The 25,983-nt window shown below is 39.0% G+C and overlaps 2 protein-coding genes across 6 annotated transcripts; both read right to left on the bottom strand.

Annotated features, from left to right (window-relative positions):
- Window positions 1–500: 500 nt before the first annotated feature.
- Window positions 501–4,958, bottom strand: LOC112202113 (allantoinase). Of its 5 annotated transcripts, none has more exons than XM_024343032.2 (15): window positions 4,803–4,958; window positions 4,060–4,153; window positions 3,775–3,895; window positions 3,531–3,604; window positions 3,340–3,453; window positions 3,178–3,263; window positions 2,965–3,024; window positions 2,587–2,735; window positions 2,366–2,492; window positions 2,029–2,184; window positions 1,829–1,939; window positions 1,528–1,638; window positions 1,243–1,341; window positions 889–1,038; window positions 501–808 (listed from the first exon to the last, which is right to left on the bottom strand). In XM_024343032.2, exons 1-14 carry the CDS (start codon window positions 4,887–4,889, stop codon window positions 910–912), a joined length of 1,518 nt encoding a protein of 505 aa, XP_024198800.1. In that variant the 5' UTR covers window positions 4,890–4,958; the 3' UTR covers window positions 501–808; window positions 889–909. The 5 variants fall into 5 exon arrangements, with proteins under 5 accessions (XP_024198800.1, XP_024198799.1, XP_024198801.1 ...); XM_024343031.2 differs by having other exon boundaries at window positions 501–763; XM_024343033.2 differs by having other exon boundaries at window positions 900–1,038.
- A 12,258-nt stretch (window positions 4,959–17,216) lies between these two features.
- On the bottom strand, window positions 17,217–25,855 carry LOC112202974 (putative disease resistance protein RGA4). The gene is made up of 17 exons (XM_040505687.1): window positions 24,872–25,855; window positions 22,627–24,481; window positions 22,301–22,457; window positions 22,140–22,214; window positions 21,927–22,013; window positions 21,741–21,814; window positions 21,115–21,325; window positions 20,671–20,933; window positions 20,503–20,581; window positions 20,300–20,412; window positions 19,206–19,266; window positions 18,859–19,035; window positions 18,585–18,656; window positions 18,413–18,484; window positions 18,267–18,336; window positions 18,044–18,159; window positions 17,217–17,795 (listed from the first exon to the last, which is right to left on the bottom strand). Exons 1-2 carry the CDS (start codon window positions 25,853–25,855, stop codon window positions 23,378–23,380), a joined length of 2,088 nt encoding a protein of 695 aa, XP_040361621.1. The 3' UTR covers window positions 17,217–17,795; window positions 18,044–18,159; window positions 18,267–18,336; window positions 18,413–18,484; window positions 18,585–18,656; window positions 18,859–19,035; window positions 19,206–19,266; window positions 20,300–20,412; window positions 20,503–20,581; window positions 20,671–20,933; window positions 21,115–21,325; window positions 21,741–21,814; window positions 21,927–22,013; window positions 22,140–22,214; window positions 22,301–22,457; window positions 22,627–23,377.
- Between the last annotated feature and the right edge of the window lie 128 nt (window positions 25,856–25,983).

The following is a 25,983-nucleotide window of genomic DNA, read 5'->3' as shown; positions in this document are numbered from 1 at the left end:
ACATGTCGTTTGGAGATTCCTGAACTGTTTTTTTTTTTCTTTTTCTTTTTCAAAAAGTTGATCATTATCAAGAGCGTCATGCAAAATTTCATGTTTTTCAATTTATTAGGTTGAAATAGTGTATATAAATGTAAGAGGTGAGAACATCTTATATTTTTTAAAACATATAATTTTAAGTATATACTATTTTGAAAAATTTGAGTTTTATAACTAAGCAGGACATTAAAGTGATTGGTTGTATAAAGTAAATCATAAACAGAGTAAAGTGTGGTGGTCCGATCACTCTACCATTAAGGTCACTACGCCCTCGGGTTCGTAGGGCTCCCCTCCCACAACAGAGGTAGCAAATCACACAGAGTTGAAGAAAGAGAATTCGAATTGTAGGTCTCTAATTTAGATTAAGGTACTTATAATTACTAAAGAAAAATGAATTTCTAATCATTTTTTGGGCTGAAGATTTACTTTTTTTTGTCTATATATAGTTTTGATAATTTTGCACATAAGTTCACCAGCAATTGCAATTGGATTCAAGAACTAATTTTACATCAAACTGTAGCACTATTTACATTGCCAGGAGATGTGGCATCAAATTATTATTTAACATACAGTATTATAGTGGATGTGGAAGGGCGATTCCGATATCAAACTGGGAGTCAGATTCTCATTCTTGTAGAATTATTCAGAGTTGTCTTGTATGAACAGGTACTATCAGAATGCAGTAAAGCCGAGGAGGATGAAACAAGAATTGCTGAAAGTGAGCCACCTTGGTCACAAACTTGAATTGGTGAGATGATTGATGATTGGAATTCTGAAAAATGTTAAAAAGCCAATGGCTCGGAAAAAAGAAAAAGGAAGGAAAAACGTTCATGTCACGTTTAAAAGTTTTACTTGGTAATCACATTAGAGTTGTTATTTTGCCAGAATCGGAACACCACAGGCTGCAGGAGCATGATTCCCTTCTTTGAAGACAAGGTTTCCTCTAAGAAAAGTAGCTGAGACTTTTCCAGATAACTTTGTTCCCATGTAGGCTGAATTACCCTATAACGCAGGAAAGAAAGGGTATTATTCTTCTTTCTCAATTTCTAAAGAGGAAGGCAGACTAATAGTATGGTATGATTTTTGATCAGAAAAAATAAAATGACAAAGATGCTCAAGAATGTTGTAAACAAAGGAATCAAGTCATACTCGAAACAAGTGAACTGGATACATAGGAAATAAAAAGTAGAGGGAAGGCATGCATACCGGATGCTTAATGTATATAGGATAGTCATCGTCAAGGTCAAAATCAACATCTGGATTCCATACTACAATATCTGCATAGTTTCCAATTGCAATTGCCCCCTGCAAGACAGAACTCATTTCATATGACTTGAATCGGCATGTGATTTACAGCCACACCTGCAAACATTTTACTGATTCGGGCATGCAACACTTGTTTTTGTGTTTAATCATGCCAAATTAAGGGAATGTAATTCTTATAGTATTCCCATTCAACTACAGTTTTGAAACATATGATAATGAGATCACCTTTAGTTTTTGTCCAGCAAGCTTGGCCGGCCTTTCACTCCACCACAAAGCTATTTGTTCTAAAGTTACTCCATATTTCTGGCCATACGACCATGTCACAGGAAGAACAAACTGCAAGTTCCCACAAAAGAATGCCACTTAGTTCTCAAAAATCACAAAATATTACATTTGGGGGGAGAATATGGAAAGCCAACTGAAGCAAGAGTTCTTTTTTAATGAAGCAAGAAGCTTTAACAGTACTAAGGAACCTATCCATTTCACATAAAATAGCAATCAGATTTTTAGAGCAATAAACACAAACCTGCAAGCACGATATGCCACCCCAAGCCTTTAAAAAGTCACCATCATCCAGCCGCTTAAGTTCGGGTGTTGTTGGAGAATGATCAGAGCTTAACATGTCAAGATCCCCTTCCTGAAACACAATGAGAAGAAGTAGAACCAATTGATGATAAATAGGCATCCTTTCATATAAATAAAGGGAAACACAAAGTAATTACATACCAACAGAGCGTTCCACAGTTTTTCCTTATTGACAGCATCACGGATGGGTGGAGAACACTTAAAACGAGTATCTCCATCCCGAATCTCTTCGGCTGAGAAAGCTAAGTAGTGAGGGCACGTCTCAACAGTTAAACTGTCGCCACCACTTTTTGCTTCCTGCAACAATGTAAAAACCACAGCAGCATAGTCAATTCATTAACACGGATCATTTTCTCTCAGCAAATAGGCACCCCTGACTAATTATTTATTGGTTTGTTGGGAAAATGAGGAAGTGATGACCATTAGTATCAGTGTGAGACTAATAAGATCCTAACAAGCATACTTATAAGGAGACTACCTTAATAAGATCTAATGAAGAGCTTGAGTCAGACAAGTGCACAATATGAAGATGAGCTCCTTCTGCAGGAGCACCAATCCTTGTGTCCTTTGTCAAGGTAACGAGATCCTTTATAGCTGCCTCTTCCCTGGTTTGGAAATAGAGGATCTAGTTATTATACATAGATTGATTAGATTCATAATATTGGTTTAAAACCATTTTCTTTTACAAAATTAAATTACCATGAAGGTGGCCTAGTCATAAGATACGTTGAATAGGAACGAGCATCATTACTACCATCTTCGACTCCCAAGTTAGCTTCAGGATCTAGTTGTTTCTCTGCATGTACAAGTAAAGGCCTCCGATATTTTGCCAGTACAGACAGACCCTCCTAAGGAAGAAATGATTGAAATCGATGCAGATATTTGAAAAGACATCAGCATCATGATAACAACTTCAGCTATACGAATGAATGTGCTGATTGAATTAGTACAGAAACTGATGGGTATGCAGCAATAGAATCAAGAAATAATCCATTTATTCTATGCTTTTCATTTAGTGTGCAAGGTGAATTCCTTATTTTATATGATAGAAGGAGAACTAAATGTCATGTAACAGACCTTAATATGACTGCTGTTTGTCATAGGAAAGTCATTGATCCCTGATGGACACATGAAAGACTACAAAAACAGGCATCAAGAAATTCATCAGATGAGGATATGATAACGTAATAAATAAAACAACCAAGTAATTCTACATATGCCTTCTGTTCATGGCATGTTTTCACTGCTCGATTAAGGCATGTAACACTTCACATCTTGAACACTAGTTACCTTCAAACCAAGAGCACCAGCATTTAAGAGATCCTCAAGAGCAGATTTGTTGAATGCATTTTCAGGGACAAGGCCTCCCCAGAAACCTGTTCAAATTGTCAGATTAGTAGTTCTTAAAATACTAGAATAAATGTATCCTAACGTATAGTTTCAAGAACATACCAACATCAACATAAATTCTGCTTTCCGCAGCCTTAAGCTTGAGCTCCAAAGTCTCTCTAGAGACAGTGGAAGGAAAGCTATTTAGAGGCATGTCAACCAAGGTTGTTATACCACCTGTACAGACAAAAATGATGCCAAATTATATGCTCATCTACTGAACTTATAATCGAAAATATATATTACAGGCATACCAGCTGCAGCAGCTTTAGTCCCTGATGGAAATCCTTCCCACTCACTTCGTCCAGGATCATCAAGATGTGCATGCCTGTAATAATCATAGGATTTAGATCCAGAACTGGCATTGTAATGTACACATGTATGCATAGTTTTGAACTTGCATCCTTATAGAAGAAAGTTAAGTTCAAGTTACTAAAACCCGAGTAACCTCTGAATCTATGTACGAATAGGCTATATAAAGAATTTAACATATCTTACACATCAATCAAGCCAGGCATGACAACAGCCTCTCCATAATCAATTACATTCTCCAACTTGGTTTTCTCATCCTTATCCTCTTCTTTAACAATGGAGGCAATCTTCCCCTCCTTCACCTCAACTGCTCATCACACATTTCACAGAAACTACATTAAACAATAGAATAATATCGACCATAAACACTGAAAAGTAGCCGATGGCCCCCTGAGATTCCTATAACGAAAGTGAATATTTGCATACTTTTTGGCGGCCTTATAAGAAGTAAATAGATTAATACAACTTTACCTAGTCCAGAAATGACCCCTTGAGGTGTCACAATGCGCTTGCTTGCTATCCAATAGTGTTGGTAAGGAAGCAGGCTGCATTGCTTCTGATTTAGCTGTCAAATAAAAGCTTAAACAGCATCAGAACAACATAACACATTCAACTGTACATGACACTCGGATTTCAGTGCAGAGTATAATACGAAAATTCACACAAGCCATCCGAAACGGATCAGTGTCATAATGATCAAGTTGGTCAATCCTCACACCATTTATTTCCAGAATACACACACATGGACAGACGCATGGTAACATAAATGACATGCACACAACATTCATGCTCGAATTTTGCGTGTGCTATTGTATCTGTATCGTTCCAATTGTATCGGATGCCCCAACGGGCCCCTAAACCATGAACCATGATTCTATTGCGACTTTTGTGAATCCATTATTATGAAGATGACTCTGCTGCATATATAAGCAATATCATCAACCAGCTATTGTACGTCATCCATACATCAGGATACTCCAATATTCAAAACAGTATATTGCAATCACTTGAACAGAAAAACTACATCAAAATCTTCTCTCAGATTCATTTTTTAGTTTGCGGAAACTTTGAGTGAGATGTTCATAACCACAGATATCATTCTGCTATATATTTTTCTCAAAAAAAGAAAAGAAAAGCAGAGTAAATAAGTGAATGGCAGAGTTAAAATAGCAATCAAAGCCATATAATCGAACAAAAAAAAAAAATTATCGGACCGTGGATGAGTCTTGGAAATAGAAGAACACTAGGAAAGAAAGGAGTAGTGTTAGCAGAGGTAAGAGCCTCAATAGCAGCGCCTCCATTTTTTCTGATTAAGTTTCTGACAATGGTTAACACGTGACTCACTTTTTCTTATGCACTTAAGCGACCAATGCGAGGCGTTTTAGTTGTTTATATTTGATAAAATATTAAGAATATCCATTTGAACGCCAATGGGGTGTAGAAACGTGGAGAGTAAGTTTTGCACTGACCAGCCGCCGGGGAAGTTAGAGTTGCCCATAACGCGAACACCATCAGTTTTGTCGTAGTGTGGAGATGTAAGTCTCGTGGTCAGGATCCAATGGCTTGGTGACAACTGGCAGCCTTTGTATTTTTATGAATAATGGTATTATGATGGTGTTCAATTATAAGGGAATATTATTAATAATTTGTGAGTTTGAAAAAATAAATATATACCAATAGATAGTATAGAAAATTACATATAAGTGTCATTTTGAGACTTATATTAGTCATAAAGCCACCTAATATTTCTTGTACACATAAGGTCACTTGCATTCATAAATTATTTCATTCGTGACAATTTTACCCTTCTACCTAACAAACCCAATTGCATCGATCACATATCTCTCTCTCTCTCTCTCTCTCTCTCTCTCTCTCTCTCTCTCACACACACACACAAACACACTGTAGCGACCTTCTTGCTCTTCTCTGGCGGTGAAGACGTCAGTGACGCTGTTTGGACGAGGCGGCAGGCCAGGCTTCTTTCTCTGCTCCCCAATTTTAACGAGAAAGCTCCCGTTCTGTTTCTATGCTGCTCCAATTCGAGCACCACCGCCTTCACGTAGTTGTCTTCGCCTCCGATTCCGGCAACCATCAGCACGACGCTATCAGACCTTGCACTGCCATCGTCACCTTCGATTTCCATAAAATGAAACTGATCAAAAAAGGAAGAACAAGGATTCCATCAACAATCATAATAGGCTTGTTCCAGCGATGTGAGGTTGTTTTCCGAGGTGTGGAGAAAGAGGCGGAGGAGTGAGTTCAGAGGCGGCAGGAAGCTCATAAAATGGAGGCAGCATTAGTTGTTCCAGTGAGATCGAAGCGTTGGTCAAACGATGAGTACGGTGAGGCGATCTGAGCTTTGGTTCGAATCTGCCAAGAGTTATCCTTCGTCTCGTAAGCCCCTCTATCTTGCTCGAACGGTGCAATTTTGGTACAATTTTTATTTTTAGAGCTATTTGATTTGCAACGGTGTGGTTCAGTTTGATTGAGTTAACCTACAGTGAGATTGGTATTGTCGATTTTTCCATCATTTTACAATTGGTTAGCAAAAGTTTGATGAATTTTGATTGCTTTGAGTTTTAGTTACTATTGATTGCTTTCCAATACTTCAATTTTAATTTTTGATTCTGATAAGTAAATAGTTTTATGCTTGTGGACTCTTCTTGTTTTGAAGCTTTGGATATGAAATGAATATACATTAGTTTTGTTTATTATGACATGAAGATTGAGACTTGCTATTTAAGTTCTAGGTCTATGATTCTCTGAATGATCATGTTGGTGATATTTTTTCTGTATTTTTAGATTTCATGCGATTTTTGGACCATTCAACTTAGGCATATCGTTCATTGCACCTAGAGGTTGCTTGTGTACGGCATGTTGCTGTATCGATTGTTTCTATTTTGATTGGTTTCAAGTCAGTAGATAGCTATAACTATTATCATGACTTTGAACACAGTAATAGTAGTTTTGTATGCCTATGTTAGTATCTTTTCAAGCTAATGTCAGTAGCTTTTCTGTTTACATTTTGATTGATTACAAGTCAGTAGTTTTCTATAGGATTAATTTCATAACTATTATAATGGCTTTCCAACATAATGATAGTAGCTTTCTATGCATATGTTAGTATCTTTTAAAACTGATTTCAGTAGCTTTTCTATTTGCATTTTGATTGATTTCAAGTTTTCTTTTGTCAATAGATTATCAAATTGGAAAATCAAGATTTTGTATGAAATTCAATTTTCTTTTGTTGAGATTTCGTATCTCTAGCCTTTCTTGTTTGAGATTTGTGTTACACTATCAACATTATCCGTTTTGTTGCAATTAGTATATATGTCCGTAGCTTTTTATTACTAGTCTAATAGTTTTTACATGTGCTATGCTTTCTGTTTCTATGTCAGTAGCTTTTAGATTGCTTGTTTTTTATTATCTAATTGATAAAAATTGCTTGTTTTGTTGTATTTTTGTTGGTGTAGAAATCTTCCCCTTTGCTTTGGGTCATTGGCAGTGGTTGATTCTGAAAATCATGTGAATTTGAGTAGTGAAGCCTCCATTGACCAAGAGATCATCCGGCCAACCAAGAAATGTTGAAATGAAGCTTGTTTCTGTACGTGGCAAAATAATGGTTATAGTTAGTGTAGTGTGGTAGAGCTTGACAACAAGAAACTTCAACGGAGGCCATCTGAAAAATGACAGTAGCATTACAACATTGACAGTAGCTTTATACAACAATTGTAATAGATTTTCACAACTATGGTAGTGGCTTTTTACAACTATGGAAGTAGTTTTTTACATAGTTTTATCATTGTTGAACCTTGCATACTTTTTGCATCATTGAATATGATTTTTTTTCTCGATTGCAGCAGCATTTTTCTTTTTGTTGTATACTCTACATTTCTATAGGTAGTCTTTGAGAATAGTTCTTGTTGCTAGTGACAATAGTTTTTTGTGTTGGTGATAGTAGCTTTTGGTTTTGAATAGTGTAGCTTTTGTTGGTGAGAGTAGTTTTTGTTACTGGCGAGAGTAGCTTTCTGGTATTGGTGACAACAACGTCTCTTGCTGGTTAGAGTAGCTTTCAGTGTTGATGAGGATATTAGCTTTTGGTGTTGGTGAGCATAGGTTTTGTTGGTAACAGTAGCTTTTGTTGTTGATGATAGTAACTTTTGTGACCTCACCGAAGTTTGTCGGAAATCTCACCAGAGTAGTTTTTGTTATTAACAACAGTAGTTTTTGGTGTTTGTGACAGTAACTTTTATTGGTGAGGATAATAGGTTTTGGTGTTGGTGACATTAGGTTTTGTTGTTAAGATTAGCTTTTGGTGTTGGTGACAGTAGCTTTTGTTACCTCGCGAGGTTGCTGAAAATCTCACCAGAGTAGTTTTTGTTGCTAGTGACAGTAGCTTTTATGACCTCACTGGAGGTTGCCGGAAATCTCATCAGAGTAGCTTTTGTTGCTAGCCATAGTAACTTTTGGTGTTGTTAATGCTTGGATCCGTTGGGATCTAATTAACGATAAATAAAGAGAGAGAGTGACACAAGATGTATAATGGTTCGCCTCCGCATGAGCGGGAGACTACGTCCACTTGAAAGCTATACTAGTGTGTCGAGCCTTGCGGCCTAACAAGATTACAAGAGATGTAATGAATGTATCGTGTTTAAGTGGGAGGAGAGTTCCTTTTATAGATGAAGGAATGCTTCTCATTTACTTGTCCTTCGATGTGGGACAAGCAAGGTTACTATTCTAGTCTATTAAGCCTAGAAGCATGTAGAAAGCTATGTTATGGGGGCATCTTGGCAAGGGCGGAAAGGTGGCTTCCCGGTGGCGGATTTGTGACTTCCGGATACCGCCGCGTAGCCCGAACATAGGGCTACACGATGCATGTCTCGGTTGGGCCTTGCCATGTCTTGTGGATGTCCCAAAGTAGGTGTTACTTATGCTTGGTGATGTAGTAAATACTCCATATTGTTGGAGGTATGTACAAGTCCCCGAAGTCCCCGAGCAAGAGGAGCTTCTTGGTTGGGGAGTTCAAATCATGAAGTCATCAAGCATAAGTAATATCCGAGAGGCGCACGGCCCCTACAAGTCCCCGAGCTCCGCAAGCAAGAAGGGACTCGCTATCCTGTATCACAAAAGACAAAAATTCGTATATGTAGCTACATCGAAGGTGCACTAATGTATGAAGTGCATGAGATAATGGGGTGTCGCCCGGAGGCTATACCATATGTAAGCATGGTGGTAGGTCGTAGACCATAGACTCGTGGAGCCCGGAGGCTAGACCATATGTAAGCAAACGTGAAAAAATGTGGTGCCCGGAGGCTAGACCATATTTATGAAGCATTGTGAACCGAGAGCGTAACTAAAGCATGTTGGATAAGTGGAGCGAGTTAGGTGTTCGAGCAAGTTGGGTGTAGGCGCTGTATGAGCGTGCGGGGCGTAGCCCAAGCGAGTCGCGGCCATGCTTTGATACCCAAGCGAGTCGTAACCGTTTCGCAAGCGTTTAATTGAGCTATAAGTGTCACAATGTTCTAGATGAATGTCACATGAAAGTGAATTTAAGCATGTATGTGTGTAGCATGTACTTGTAGGAAAGTTGCTAATAACATGTTGTAGGCATGCTTAAGGGTCATGGAGACATGTATAGACATGGCAATAGCTCTAATTGCGAGAGCGTAAAAGATAAGAGGAAGACACTTATCCGGTGCCGGTTTGGAGGCGAGCGGAGTGTGACCGAGCGTGGCGGTCCATTACTCAGGTGAAGTTCCTTAGTAGAAGCCGCGTTAATTGATGCGGTACTAAGTGACGGCGTCCCCTTAACATAAGGTAAATGATTAGCATTTTATCCATATTTATAAACCGACCAAGGAATAAAATTGAGTAAATATGTACAATAAAGATTGAATGTACACATATTTGAGAATGTCACGGTGGTGATCATAGTGATGTTACTATTTCACAAAAGGAACAGTGTCATTACCCACCCGCCTGGCATGGGTGAAGTGGTTATGAAACCATGGCAGCAAGCTTTAAAAAATAGTAAACTTATGGTCTACAATGCTCAGAAAAGATATGTAGCTCTTTACAATGTGCACAGGTGCATGCATATGATAATTACTTAGAGAAAGTAATTGATGTGTCTAGTAGATAGCATTTGTGTCGGTGGGCACATGGAACAAAAGATTAAGAGTGTGTACGACAACAATTAATCAATTATGCTTTTTGTCAATGATGCATGCAGACACATGCATGGATATCCAGAGGCATGGTGAGTACTCCCTTCTAATAGCCTGGATATAGAAATGAAACAAATGTGCTAGATTACTGTGTAACATCCGCTAGTGGATATTTGCACGGGATGATGCTTGACCATGTATACTTGGTATGATAGTTGGTATCTATGAATTGTCATAGAGATGCTGGGCAATGTGATAAGGACAATTGATGAAATCATGCTATAAGTAACCAAGTACGCGTACCTGTCATGCTTGACATGTGTGATAAGAAAGCCATGTGATATTTTCATGGTAATGTATCCGTGTGATATTGCATGTAACAACTATGTACTGAGAAAGCCATGCTCGACATGTGTGCCTTCTAATGTGAATTTCAAAGTGGCCATGAGATGAGTTTGCATATACATGGGTAGACCTTGTAAACATGTGGATGAAGGGTACGCTCTGTAAAAGTATGCATGAGTACTGACACTTAGCCGCCAGTTGACGCTGACAACCAACTCACATGCAGGCACGTGAATGACTTAAACAAAAAGCATGTTGATGGCACAGTTCTGTGTGTACAGAATAATGAGATAAGAAGTACTTATCGTGATAGTTGCAAATGAACTCAGACCAGATCTTCGGATCGCAGTGATAGCTGGACCTGATAGATGGCTCTGCCCGAGCGGTAAATCTCAGCAGAGAAGCTCGGTGGAGGTTGCCCAGTCGCTGGCGGAGGAGCTCAGGGGAGATTGGAAGTTCAGCAGACTCAAGAGGTCGGCGGAGATTCAAGAGTTCAGCGGAGCTTCGCAGCAGGCCTAGAGCTCGGCGGAGCGGAGGATGGTGGAGATGTGACCGGACTGGAATTTGCGATGGCTGAGTTTGGGGGTCAGCGGTGTACAGTCCGGCGGAGACGGCAATGTTGTTTGCTAGCGGCGGAGGCTCGATGCCGGCGGGGGTGGCTGGCGGCGGTCCTGGAACTCAGCGGAGGCCGGCGGAGCCTAGTCTAGCGGTTTCTCCTAGCGGCGTTGTGGCTGGCGGAGCTTTGCCGGCGGAGGTTGCTAGCGGTCAGCGGGGTGTGCAGCGGAGACGTGCGCGGCAGTGGGCGGAGCATTTGGCCCGTGGTGCTTGAAGAACATGGGTTCTTGGCGGAGGTTTTGTTTAGCGGAAAAACTCAGCGGAGGAAGCTTTGAGGTTGCCGCTGATTGTTGCCGGCACGTTGGTGTGCTAGTTGACGAGCTTGTCATTGACGGAGGGCGTAATATTGACGGACCATAAATACCGCTGGGTCGCTGCCACGTTCGCTACCCGCTGACGAAGAAGGTTGGCGGTACAAGGCCGTCAGACATTTATGGAGCCCAAGCTTGGCAGTGGAGTCCAGCGGAGCACTCGATGGAGTTGGGCGGAGCGGAGCCGCTAGTGCTAGCGGAGGTTCCGAGCTGGCGGAGCTGCAAGTTGGGCGGAGCGGAGGAGAGAAGAAGAGTTTGGCGGAGGTGGTTGGGTGTCCAGAGCAAATCTCTGGGTGTCCAGAGAAGTTTGCCGCCCAGATTTATTTATTTATTTATTTATTTATTTATTTTTTTTGGGTGGTGCCAGCGTTGACTTTCATGGGTTGGGCGTTGACCAACCTTGACTGGCGTTGACCAAAAGTTGATCAAGCCTTGATGGGCGTTGACCACTTCCGCTGGGCGTTGACCGGCTCCGCTGGGCGTTGACCGGACCCGCCGGGCGTTGACCGAACCCGCCGGGCGTTGACCGAACCCGCCGGGCGTTGACCAGCCATGATTTGATGTTGAATGAGCGTCGACTCGACATTTTCGGGTCAAAGTTCGTGGTAGGTGACGAAGCCTTTGTGTCGGCTTCCCACAGACGGCGCCAATGTTAATGCTTGGATCCGTTGGGATCTAATTAACGATAAATAAAGAGAGAGAGTGACACAAGATGTATAGTGGTTCGCCTCCGCATGAGCGGGAGACTACGTCCACTTGAAAGCTATACTAGTGTGTCGAGCCTTGCGGCCTAACAAGATTACAAGAGATGTAATGAATGTATCGTGTTTAAGTGGGAGGAGAGTTCCTTTTATAGATGAAGGAATGCTTCTCATTTACTTGTCCTTCGATGTGGGACAAGCAAGGTTACTATTCTAGTCTATTAAGCCTAGAAGCATGTAGAAAGCTATGTTATGGGGGCATCTTGGCAAGGGCGGAAAGGTGGCTTCCCGGTGGCGGATTTGTGACTTCCGGATACCGCCGCGTAGCCCGAACATAGGGCTACACGATGCATGTCTCGGTTGGGCCTTGCCATGTCTTGTGGATGTCCCAAAGTAGGTGTTACTTATGCTTGGTGATGTAGTAAATACTCCATATTGTTGGAGGTATGTACAAGTCCCCGAAGTCCCCGAGCAAGAGGAGCTTCTTGGTTGGGGAGTTCAAATCATGAAGTCATCAAGCATAAGTAATATCCGAGAGGCGCACGGCCCCTACTTTGTTAGCGTTGCTTGTTAGAATAGTAACCTTGCTTGTCCGAATAGTAGCGTTGCTTGTTAGAATAGTAACCTTGCTTGTTAGAATAGGCGCACGGCCCCTACTTTGTTAGCGTTACTTTGTTAGAATAGTAACCTTGCTTGTCCCACATCGAAGGACAAGTAAATGAGAAGCATTCCTTCATCTATAAAAGGAACTCTCCTCCCACTTAAACACGATACATTCATTACATCTCTTGTAATCTTGTTAGGCCGCAAGGCTCGACACACTAGTATAGCTTTCAAGTGGACGTAGTCTCCCGCTCATGCGGAGGCGAACCACTATACATCTTGTGTCACTCTCTCTCTTTATTTATCGTTAATTAGATCCCAACGGATCCAAGCATTAACAGGTGTTAGTGACAGTAGTTTTTTGTGGTCACCGGAAGTTGGCTGGAGGTCACCGAAGACCCGTCGGAGTTGGCCAGAGGTTGGCTGGAGACCCGTCGAAGTTGACCGAAGACCTAGCCAGAGAGGAGAGAGAGAATGATTGTTGATTTTTTATTCTAGTGGTATTTATGTAAATATGTTGGTTTCTAAATCCAAAATATAACATATTTTTTAATCTAATGGCCTTATGAGGGAAAAAAACTAGTTGGTGACCTTATGACTAAAAAAACATTCAAAGATGCACTTATATGTATTAACCCTAGACTCAGAGCATTACTTTTGTTTTTGTATATAATTCTCAAGCTTGAATCTTTCTTTTAGATTCGCTAGTGTTGCAATCAATCTATTTATGAATTTGTAGATGATCTAATTTGTAAACTAAATGATTAGCCAAAAACCAATTTGCTTTAAAATGTGTTTGGATTTTGCTCGCGTGGGGTATCCTAATCCAACCGCATTCCAAACTACGTACAACAATTGCAGCACTTTGAGCATGATAGGGGTCACTTGCCCCACTGCAATGTTCAACTCATTCAGGATCCCTTGAAAGAATAGAGTAAGTGGTAATTGCAGACCAATCTTAATCTGCATCGGGTGAATTGTTATATGATCAGTTGGTGGATTATGAGCGAGTTCTCCAATCCTGAGCGGACGGAGTCCAACGGTGTCCAGAATACAGTATTGTTTCCTCATCTCCGCAATCTCCACTACCATCAGGGACCGCTCTGGCGGATTAATTTATGTGCCATCTTCCAAATAATCTATCTCCTCGGTCCCGCAGAACTAACCCTCCTCAAGCTCAATTCCCTTTTTGCCCTTCATGCCAGTCCTCGACGATTCTCCTCCTTTTGACCAAGGTTCTAAATCTCTGCGATATTTCCGATATATCCCCCAATATCTCCTTTTTTCGACGGACCGATATATCTAGGGGGGTAAATATCTTATCTGTCACCGTTTCTGCGAAATTTCTCCGACATCGTCAAATATCCCTGATATATTAGATATTTGCGATATATCCCGATAAAGTGAAGAAATATCTGTAAAATTTGAGGTAAAAAAAAAAAACTCAGGAATTCTCTAAATGAAAATCTGTGTGAAGAGAGATTTCCTAAAGGCATATTTGAGTGAGGAGAAATCCCCTCAAGGTGAATCTAGGTGAGTAGAAAATCCCCTCAAAGCGAATCTAGGTGAGGAAAATAATCCGCTCAAGGCGAATCTAGGTGAGGAGAATTGGATAAATACCCTCGAGGCGATTTTGGGTGAGAAGTAATCCTCTAAAAGTCTAAATGCAAATCTGTGTGAGGAGAGATTTGGTACTGTGTAGTCTGTGACTATTTCTGTAACTCTGTATGTAATTTGTAACTCTGTAGTTGAATAATAGAAAGAAGATAAAGCCATAAATGTTCAATTATTCAAATGAGGCCAAATGACATTGCAGAAGGAAGTCAAGGAACCATAAATGGATGATATGATGAGAAGAGAGTGCAGAGTACGGAGTATTAAATTTTGGCTATGCATCTTGAAAAAGTGAGGAATAACGAAGCTACTGTGTAGTCTGTGTCTTAAACCTGAAATTTTTTTTTGGAAGTTGTCTCTTGTTTTAGTGGATCAACATAATTAAAAATAGAAAGTGATATATGATATGAAGCAAACTACAGACGGTTAAATAGTTAAATGTAATTCATTTTTTTTATTGATTTTATTTTATTAAGTGCAATGTTTATAAAACTATACAAAGGGCCCCAAATTGATCAGGGAAGGAAATTTCCTACCAATTTCCCATAGAAATTATTGGTGGGAGACTTGAATAATAATTTGGTGGTCAATGAAAACAACTATATAGATCTACTTCATGTTGCAAGCGAGCCGCTTGATAATGGCATTGATCCACTTCATGATTGGATTATGCCTGCACACCTCGATGATGAAGCTGGAAGACCTCTTCCACAAGTTGTAGAAACTGCAACTAATGTTGGAATCAACGTAGAAAGAGTCTTATATGAAGAAGTTGTTAAAAACCCATAAGATAATTCAGATAGTGATGATGCGTGGGGTGGTACAACAACTCCAGATAGTTCTGATGATGGTGGAGAAGGTGGAAGCGGAACAGGTGGTGGAGGTGAAAGATATGAATATGGACAATCTTCTGTGGATGGAGGATTCCAATTTACCTATGAAGGTAATTTTGATCATGCCACCCAAGATGAAGACCACGGAGTGAGAACAGCTGGTCATGGTGCTCAAGAGAAGACCAGATATGGGAGGAGGACTAGAGGTGCAACTGATGATTAAAGTACCCCATCTGATGTTTCTTCAATTGCCTTAAGTTTTGACTCTATCAGTTTAGGCACAGAGCGCAGTGGGATCTCAAATGAATCTCATGAAGCCAACAATCAATTTGGTTATGATGCTTATGGATATAATCAATATGGAGAAGTATATGATCAGTCATCTAGTTGGGTTCATCCTTATTATCCCCTTATAGGGGAAACAATCGGCAGCTCTAAAGAGATCTATAACTATCATGATCATCACTACAATTCGCACTATATGGGTCATATGTCTTGGGTCTGATTATTGCATTTTCGTAAACCGGCGAGCGGCTTTTCAACCGCCTAGAGTCTCTTTTTGGATGTAGATGAAGTTTACATTCATATGTATTTATATGTAGTTCTAAATTTCTAATAAATTGACTTTTTTCAAAAACGATATTTTCGTACACTGTATCCCCGATATATCCGATATCTCCCTTTTTCAAAGTACCGATAGATATGAAAATACTGATATTTAAAACCTTGCTTCTGACTACCTTGCCCTCTTTCTTGACTTTTTAAACTCCGGTCTCTTACCCGCTATTTGCTTTCCTTTTCTTCTATGAACCACTTCACCTCGCGCTGGTCTCCTAGTATATGTGTTTATGGGTGACTCTAGCCGCGTAGTTTCAGCGGGTACCATATACTCTAACTCCAATGGTGTTGAAATGGTATAAGAGAAAGTGGATTACTAAGATCTGACACTCTACTCACCTGGTTCTTCTCTAACGTTGTTTGACTCTTCTCCTCTCCGGCCTGAGCTTCCCGTATTATTTGTCTCCCTTTTGTGTGTTGTCCGGTTTGCTACCTCCGCGGATTTGTGTTAGGCAAATCTCCTCAAGACAAATTTAGTTGAGAAGAAATTCTCTCAAGGTGAATTTAGATAAGAAATAATTCCTTAAAGGCGAATTTGTACAAGGAGAAATCTCGTCAAGGCAAATTTAGGTGAGGAGTAATCCCCTCAATGCAAATATAGGTGAGGAGTAATTCTCTTGATAGAAATCTGGGTGAGGAGTAATTCTCTCAAAGGGAATCCGAGCAAGGGGATTTCCCTCAAGACGAATATGGCAGATATTGTCTGGTATAGGAAAACAGTCTACAGCTCTAAAAAGATATATGATTATCATGTTCATCACTACAATTCATATTATATGGATCATATGTCTTGGTCTGATTATTGTACTTTTGTAAATCAACGAGCGACTTTTCAACTTACTTAGAGTCTCTTTTTGAATAAAAATGAAATTGACATTCATATCTACTTTTATGTAAATCGGACTAAATTCAATAAGTTGACTCTTTCAAAGCAAAAATTATTTTCTAGAATATCCCCGATATTTCATATATATATGTATGTATGTATGTGTGTGTGTGTATATATATTTTTTTATTTTCAAAGTTTCGATAGATATGTAAAAATCGATATTTTAATCTTTTGTCCTGAATTGCCTAAAACCTTTCTGCTCGGTAAAGGTGAACTAGCCAGAGAAAATGGGCTTGTGTCCTGACCCGTTTCTTTTGGGTCCATGTGTCCTTATGTTTTGCTATTTTCCAATTTTGGATATATTTCATTATGAAAAATTAACACACAGTATAATATATTGATACATACATCAAATGTATACCAAGTCAATGTAATCGTAGACCAGCTCTTTATAGTCATAGACTAGCTCAGACCAGGATATGCAGTCTACCCGATACATGTAGACAGTTAGGCTACTTGCAGTCTACCCGATACACGACCTGAAAATGTGTGGTATAATTTTAGTGCAATTCAAGGCAAATCTGCAATTGAAGACCAAAGAGACAATTAATCAAACAGGTGGCGGCCTTACTTATTTAATCAACGTGTCTAATACATGTCAATCTTTAAATCTCTGCAACCGTGACACTACTTGAGTTTCAAGTCATGAATCCCACTGGTCGTTTCTTGCAAAGACTGTCAAACTCGTGGAAGTGATAGTATGATTCATGATGATGACAATCTAATTATGTTAAATTTAGATTAGCTTGGAATTTGTAGGTTGAAATTTTGACTAGGCCCCTAAGTTATCTTTGAGTTCTAGCTCTCTCTTTCTTTTTTATTTATTTTCTAATTTTTATCAAAACTGCTCTCCATTCATCAAGATATCAGATTATATTGAGAAAAATAAAAGAGCAAAAAAAAAAAAAAAAGGTTTTCTACCAGATCATATGTAACTATGTAAGTGATCAGTATAATCACTATAATGTCACTTGTTCTGGTTAAAGTAATCACAAAAGACCAAGACCAAACTCTGTGGCCAAATATGAACTCTTCCTATCAAAAGTTGAGTTCCGGCAATATAACTAGCACTTCTAATTGTGTTGGGTCTCTTGGTCTTGCCTTACACCAGTGTCTTGGTAATACAACTATTACAGCCATTTTAGTTCTGGTCTGAAATTGTACTTCATTAAAGAAAAAATGAATACAATGTAAACACAGAGAAGTTGGAGGTTCATGGAGAGATGCACTCCACATTCAGTGCACATCCTCTTTCTAGCAAGCTTATTTGCAGCATAATCAGCAGTGCCATTAGCTTCATTCACGAGTACTAGTCCAACTCGATAAGAAAGTGTGGAGTTTATGCATCTCAGCAAGCGGACAATAGATCACTTTTGAAGAGTTGCTCGTGCAAATGAGATCAGTTCAGCCACAAGTGATATGCTGGTGATTTGATGGAGCAGCAAGTTTGAAATTCTCAACAGCCACTTAAGCTTCCACTACAGAGTTGAAAAGCCTATGCATGCCATTCCCTGACAAAGGCACCAGAATCAATTTCATTGACAACACTAATCCCTCACACAGATAGAGTTATATCCCATGCTCCAATGTTTATTATACAAAGAGCGAGAATGAAACAAACTATCATACGTGTCTAGTTGGTTTTACATACAAATAAAGGTTGCCAAATTTGTTTCTTACAAGCATTTCTCTAACACATTTTCTCAAATTAAATTTGATAGAATTAAAGACATAAAGTATATATCAGAATACAACATACCTCATTTTTGGTGTCACTTGATTGCATCTCGAAAGTGATTTCAATTTACACTTTGAGGCATGCAGATATATGTATTCTTTCCGGTCTTCCATGGCCAGAAAAGCTTCAGCCACTAACTAAAGGGAAAGAGAAAAATCCAACTAACAATATTAGAATTTGAAAACGAGTATTGCAGCCTTTAAACCCTTAAACAAGATTACTTCAGGTAGTGATGAGAAATTACCTAGTTACGGTAAAACTCTAAAAGCATCTACATCAATCAGTCAAATGGATTCCAGAATGCAAGCATAAATCTGCCAATCAAGATCCAAGATGCAATTAAATCTATGTTTTGTAATTCAAACAATTAGAAATCAGCATCGTACTTACCAATTTACCATAGCACTAATCAGCTTGACAGCACCAATTCAATTCCTTTCTGCTTTCTGGCCTGCTTATAAACTTGGTTTGATTTTTGTATACAGAAGATACATAAGGAATTGGTGTACAGGAGATATAAATTGTATATGAAATGGGACATATTGCGTAGCATAAGAAGTACCGGATAGTCATCATGTCTTGAGGAAACCAGCCACTGCAACTTCGAGGGGTGAGCATGACTTTGCATAATTTTCTGCCAAGAAATAAATTTCAGAATATGTCACTTATAATTCTAAATGTGGAGATTTACAGTAATTCAGAGCGCGCTCTGTGAAGAGCAATTAATGGATAACCTTATAATAGATGTAAAGGTTCTTATCTGTGTTCCAAATAAGTAAAACATGCACAATAACAGGAAAGACCTCAAAAAAGTAAGTTACACTCATTGCACTTACTTGCAACTTGAAGAAATACAACCAGATATTGCTATAACCAAATCCTTCGATGGTTGAGCATTGTATGATCAACATACAATGATACTTCGATGACCATCCATCTTGTTATAACCATGCATCTTGAATTTGGACATTTCGTAAGCTTGGGACACTCTTTTCTTCTACCCTCTCCAGAACCTACTGGAAGACTAAGAGATCAACAATGGAAAGATTCTGCAGTGGTCTTTATCTTATTAGGTACCTTTTCTTTTTTCTCTATTCTTAGACAAATTTCTCTAGAACTAATATTAGAAAGAACACCTGAACAACTGTAGTGTATACGTAGAGATTAAAACAGGGCAACCAACCTCATGGGGCCTTTGGACTTGGCAGAACTTGAAAGCGAATTGACTGAGACTTTTGGTCATGCTGACATAAAGGAGGAGCAACATTAACAATGTATCTGATGGAGACTAGTTAGCAAGTCTACTGAATTTAGAATTTGACAACTTGCAAAGCATACGGGGCTTTAAAGTTATGAGTCTCATATACAGATACAGAAGAAAAATTACAACATTATGTTATGAATCTCACCAATCAGTCAAATGAATGCCAAAATAAAATATACAAGGTTGATATTAATTAATGCATCATTCCTTAAAGATCCTCTTGTATATCTCCCAAAATTTAGTAACTAGCATTTGTAAGAACTAAGAAGACGCAATGACAATGACAGACTTATTACACATACATTTGTAGAAACCAGTTTGAATCAAATCCATAACACAACTCTGAAAGCATGTCTTGAAATCTAGCAATCCCCCACATATACTCATGTATGGTATGGGTCATACTTCAGACATTATGCATCCCAATTCCCTACAATATAATATTAGAAGTTTAAATAAGTAACCAAATAGACATATGAATCCAAGTTTTATAAAGGAGACAGATGTGCTATTTCGCAAGATATTCACGACTGTATTTTGATGATATGCAAGGCCTTTTCCAATGCTTGTGCAGCAATGCATGACAATTTGTTCCCAACAAAAGTTATGTATTTTCTAATGAGGCTTGAGGAATGACAATCACGATTGTGATGGATAAATCCACGATGTAAAATTAGAGTAGGAATATACAAGGAAAAATGCCTTTTCAACAACAAAACCTCATCTATCATTTTGAGCATAGATCACACTCATAAAAGTCATGTCTAACATTCATCCTTTCCTTTATCTAAGCATGCATCTATCATTTTTGAGATTTATAATCTTGGGTCCCCCCTCCTTTCATATACAAAGAGAAATTCCCTTCCCCTCAAACCTACTGATCAAACAATGAACATCAAATAATGAAAAGATTCAAGCAGGCCACTATGTTTCTTACAAGCAATTTCTCAAGAATTAATATTAGAAAGAGCAACAGAACAAGTAGAGTATATGACTAAAACAGGATAACCAACCTCATGGTCTTTGGGTTGACTTGGTCGAAGCCTGAAACTGAAGTTAATTCAGGCCTTGGATCCCGTTCACTCTTCCCTTGCTTTCATGCCGTGAAAATCCCATCTGATGGAAACTAGATGATGAACCTAGTGGCTTTAGTATTTGAAAAGCCTATTTACTATTAAACGGATTATATCAGAGATACATTATGTCAAGGGCTCACCAATTAGACGAATGGATGCCAAAACAGATGATACAACTTTGGTTGATGACGTACGCTGCTTGATAATCATCCATTCCCCCTGCATACATCTCTCAAAGATTAACAACTACCATCTTAAGAAGGTGCAATACATAATTAACTATAATTAGCATCTGCTTAATGTTGGACCTGCTGAGACAGTTGAGCCATCTTGTTCTGCAACTCCTGCCGTCAACTCAAGAACCCAAAAGTTTTCCAAGATAAGAAGCAAAAGTTAAAAGGTTTTCATTTGAAACAGCTAGCTATGACCAAAAAGTTACCAGTTTTCATTGGAACAGCAATCCAATACCCACCAGTCCCATATTTCTTAATACAATACTGTGTTGTGCATTTTCAGGCGACCATGGCGCTCTCCTGGCCATCGCTCTCTGTATGTCTCTTTCTCTGCTCTGCTGAGAAAATGAAGAAATCTTTTCAATGAGTTCTCCACATATCAAAGGCATTTTTCATCTTCTCCTAACAGTTAAGGAAATTTGCATAAATTCTTTGATGACTTCATAAAATAAAAAAAGTGCAATATCACATTTAAAGAGTAAATACATTGCAAATAAACAAACTCAACTGAAGTCATACCAGTAGAGGTGGATGTGATTGGCAACAGCCGCCTTTCTGGAAATCATTTCCTTTCAGCATCATAGATCCTGATGCCAATCATCATCAACATTGTCAGCATCATCTTTCTAATCATCATCTTGCTCATCATCACCGCAATCATTATCAACATCGTCAGCATCATCTAACTCCTTGCAACTGAAAACTGAAGCCTTTAACTGTTACATTGTATCTGATACAGATGAAAAATTACAACACTATGTTAAGTGCCTCACCAATAATCCAAAAAGGCCAAAACAGAAGTTAGATGTTTTGTTCATATTGGTTTATCAGTTATCACTGCTTAAAAATCCTCTTGCACGTATGTCTCAGAAATTTAGAAACTAGAACCTATAAAAAGATGCCATAACCAACAATGAGAGACCTATCTTTCTTTTGAAACGAAATCAGCTTTATTAAGCAAAAAGTAAAGCACCAGAAATCAAGAATAAATAAAATTGACACCATACAAAAATACCCTGTAAGCTTGTTGCCAACCTTTCAGCCACATCACAAATACATATAAAGTTTATGGTATATCGAGCTTATTATAAACCTTGCATGGTGACAGAGAGGTATATATCTAGCTCAATGACAGTATGTGGTACCTCATCGGATTAATGATTAATCACCGGCTTGACAACTTTGATGCAATCTTGGAGTCTCCATACTTCTGCATTGCCTGCACAGTAGATTTTCATCTATATAAGCTGCATAGAACTTGTTTGTAATGGATTACAAGAATATGAATTTTATATTACGTAATCAGAGGTTTTTTACGGAGTTTTGCATACCATCAAGACTACATAAGTGTCATGTTCTGCTGATCCACTGCTACTCTGAGGTCTGACCTAACTAAAAGGGTGTTGTGGGAACATTTTCTGCAGAAAGTCATCATTACAAATCAATATAGTTTGCATCCAATTCAAAATAAGCTTCTCATAGACTCAAATACAGAAACTTAAAGAATCTAGAGCATTGCAAAAGACTACTAGTGCATGCATGACCTTAGGAAAAGAAAGTGAGATAGTTGAGGCATCATTTAATCTGAAACTCATTGCCATGTCTCCTAAGACCTGCAGCTAAAGCACCAAAAGCGATTCAGTAATTATGGCAGAACAGCTAGAAGTAAAATAATAATGATTTGTAAGAAATAGCAAATAGTTACCTGCTTTCTGTGGAAGAACAATCCAACTCCTCTGAATCACATATTTACAGACGTCGCAACTAACTCACAACCTGCAGTTGCAATCTATCCACACAAAGCTTTCCATCCACACGAAGTTGTGGTGATCTCCTCATCGCTCTCTATCTCTGTTTCATCACTGCTGAGAAATTGTGTCTCAATTAACAAAATTGTCTCTTAACTTCCTTTTGATTCAAGAATATATCATGCATGCTTATATATGCAGCCTAGTGATTATTTGAAGATGTAAAAGAGAAAATAAACAAAGAAATCTGATGAAGGAATCAGTAAACAACGAGCAAAATTACCTCTCAGAAACATCCGGTATTACCGGATCCTCCTCATCTTGAAAAATTTCGACCTCACAGTTCTCGGGCCAGACAGGCATTCTAATACTCCGACGACATTTTCTGATTTCAACATTCCTGACCGGCGTCTTTTGCAGGAAGAGTGGCAGGTTCATCAGCTGACGGCAGTACTCGATTCTGAGGGAAACAAGGCATGGCATAATTGTAATTTCATCACCACCGTTTTCTGTCCGCCCTCCAACTCCTTCCCACTGTTTCCACTCCCACATGCCGTGAAAGGTGAGTTGTTTCAATTTTGGGAATAAAACAGAGGATGATGATGATGATGATGATGATGTTTGAGTACCCGTTATTCCTAAAAATTCATCTCCAACCGTCTTCACTTTCTCCATATAGGATACTGATAGTTCTTCAAGGAACGGCAATTTCCCAAGAGGAGGCAACAATTCGCGTTCATCCCAAGAATCAAGAGAAAGGGATCTCAAATTCTGTAAGGATAGCATCCAACTGGGCGCGGCGGTGCCAAGATACCCAAAAATCAGTAAATTTTCCAGATCTTGATGCGGCCGTAACGCCTCCAGGACTTGTACATGGCTCTGCTTCTCCAATCCTAGAAAAAGTAGCCCCAAATAATGAAGCTTTTTATTCGACAAGAGAGCCTTCTGCGCCTCACTCGTATCCGTATCCTTCAAATTCCCCTCGAGTAAAATCCGGAGACTACCCTGAAGCTGGTCGAAGCTTCCCAGATCTCCTAATTAACAGGACACGTATTTAGTGTTTGCAGACTTGTTAATCTCGCCATACCTCTCGGCAAATACTCTAGGTCACAAACCATGTTATGAAGATGTCTTAAATTAATCAAGTTCCCCATATTTTCAGGCAGTGCTCTAAGATAACTGCAGTCAGTAAGACACAAGGTTTGCAAATTGTATAAATTTCCCACACTGTCCGGTAGTTTCTTCAAATCATAATTTTCAGACAAGTCGAGATACCTCAAATGTATCAATTCTCCCACCTCTTCTGGAAGTTCTCTAATGCCGTTGCAGCTCAAATTTAAGGTCCTCAGATATTTCAGTTGTGAGATTGCTTTTATATCTATGCTCTCCATTCTTGAATCAAAAGTTGCAAGAGTACGTAACTTTTTCTGATTGACCGGTGAAATAAAATCCGAAAGTGGAGAATCAAAGGGTGCAAACATTAACGTCAAATGACGGACCTTCTCACTTATTACCGTTTTTCTTCCGTCTACTTCCTTGGCCTCCATTGTAAAACATTCAATCTTATTGAGGAATTGCACAAAGTCATGCACAATATCATGCATTTTGCAAAATACAGTAATGCTCTTGTCATATTCATATACTTCTTTCACAACATCCTGGAAAAATGATCGCATTACTAAGGTATCGAAAACATTTTGACCTATTTTTTCCTTTTCTTTATAGTCTTTCCCACTAAGATAATCCTGTGACATCCACAGCTCAATCAAATTGTGTTTCTTGAACCGATAATCTTTTGGAAATGTAGCACAGTATAAAAGGCAACGCTTAACTATAGGGGCCAACTCATAATAACTTAATAAAAGTGGTTGAAAAACTTGTTGCTCAACCTCTTTTAGAAGCCATATCTTACTATCCAAGACCTCCTGCCAATCTCCCATTTCCTTCTTATACCGCATGAGAGCACCTAAAGTTTTTGCAGCAAGTGGCAAGCCGTTACACTTTTTGGCTATTTTCTCACCTATAGCTCTAAATCCATTAGCCTCATCTTTTTTCCTCTCCAAATATGCAATGCTACTAAACAATGCTAGACAATTTTCATCACTCAGCTTTTCTAAATGGATCATTTGGGTCGCTGCCTCTTAGTAACAGAGGGAATTTAAGTGTCACTGGATGTAGTGTCCGGTGGCATCATAATGGGAAAGCTGTGCATATGGTAGTTATGCTTTGCTGCAGCCGGGTTGCAGACCAAGTTATCTTTCCGTTGTGTCACCGCTGCTTTACTGCAGTTAAAGCAAATAGAGTCGCCAGTTGTGCGCTCTTTGCTAGCTGGTGCTTTGTTGAGTACAAGCATTTGGTAGAAAATCAGGATAGTATTTCAGGAGTTTCTACTTATTATAATCAGGGGTTTAGGCTCTATGTCCCCCCCCTTGTATTCGACAGTTTCTTTATTTAAGGCTATCAAGGCTTGAGGGCTGCCGCACCGCCCTTTTTCTCAAAAAAAAAAAATGGATCATTTGAGTAGTTGCTCCCATTATCTGAGCAACTCTCTCTTTTCGTGTGGTCACCACTATTTTACTACCTTCAGCACAATTTTTTTCCATTATTAAAGGTAAGTTTAAACTTTCCCATTTTCTTTGGTCTTCGGTCCACACATCATCTAGAAAAATCAAGCACTGTTTCTCCTTAATACATCTAGACATACACTGCAAGACTTCGTCCAACTCAGTTAAATTCTGGTCTTCATTACTACCAGTACCCCTAATAATGGCTTTGGCAATCTTCACCTCATCAAAAGGATCTGAGACACAAACCCATATTCTCTTTTCAAAATAGGTTTTTACATCTTCATTGTTGTAGGCTAATTGGGCAAGAGTTGTCTTGCCCATCCCTCCCATACCCACTATAGGGATGACAAGGACCCTTTTACCTTCTTCACTACTATCACTCAACAACTTGCTTAACAAATCAGCTTTTGCTTCTTCTCTGCCAAATATTTTAGAAATATCGACAAATGATGAAGTTTTTAGCTGTTGCTTAAGTTGTTCATCATTCCTACGAGTTGATGATTGATGAAACTGAAACTGGTCTTTCTGAGCAGTAATCAGAGTTAGCTTTTCATTCAACTCTTTCATCTCGGTAGCTATTCTATGAAGATGAGTTGCCTTATGGACCAGGCCAAAACAAAAACAATTCGAGGGAATGGAGAAACATACCTTCTTGGAGGTTTTCTTTTTCATCTCTTGTTTCAGAATTTCAGTGTTCCACTTATCTAGCACGTCAACCATCTCGTAAGAGACATCATTCAGCTTATCCAACCAGTTTCTCACGCTATCCTTCTCCACTTGCTGCTTCTCAGCATCCTCGAGCACAGCTTGAATTGCTTCTAGATTGCTGCTAAATTTTTCGACCTCTTTCTTAGCATTCAAAATCAGTTTCACAGCTTCTTTTGTGTGGTCAAAAGAAACTGTAACCAATTGTTCCAGAACCGCGGAAATGAGTGCCTCGGCCATTTTGGAAAATGAAACACAAACACAAGAGCTAGAGAAATAATATGAACTGAGAAATGCAGAATAGCTGTGAGCCTGTTATGGTTTTTCTACCAAGTTTATATATAAAGCATAAATTGTTAAGTATGAGT

Source organism: Rosa chinensis, chromosome 5 (genome assembly GCF_002994745.2).
Source record: "Rosa chinensis cultivar Old Blush chromosome 5, RchiOBHm-V2, whole genome shotgun sequence".
In the NCBI taxonomy this organism is placed as follows: domain Eukaryota; kingdom Viridiplantae; phylum Streptophyta; class Magnoliopsida; order Rosales; family Rosaceae; genus Rosa; species Rosa chinensis.
This window is presented reverse-complemented; position numbering and strand designations above follow the sequence as displayed.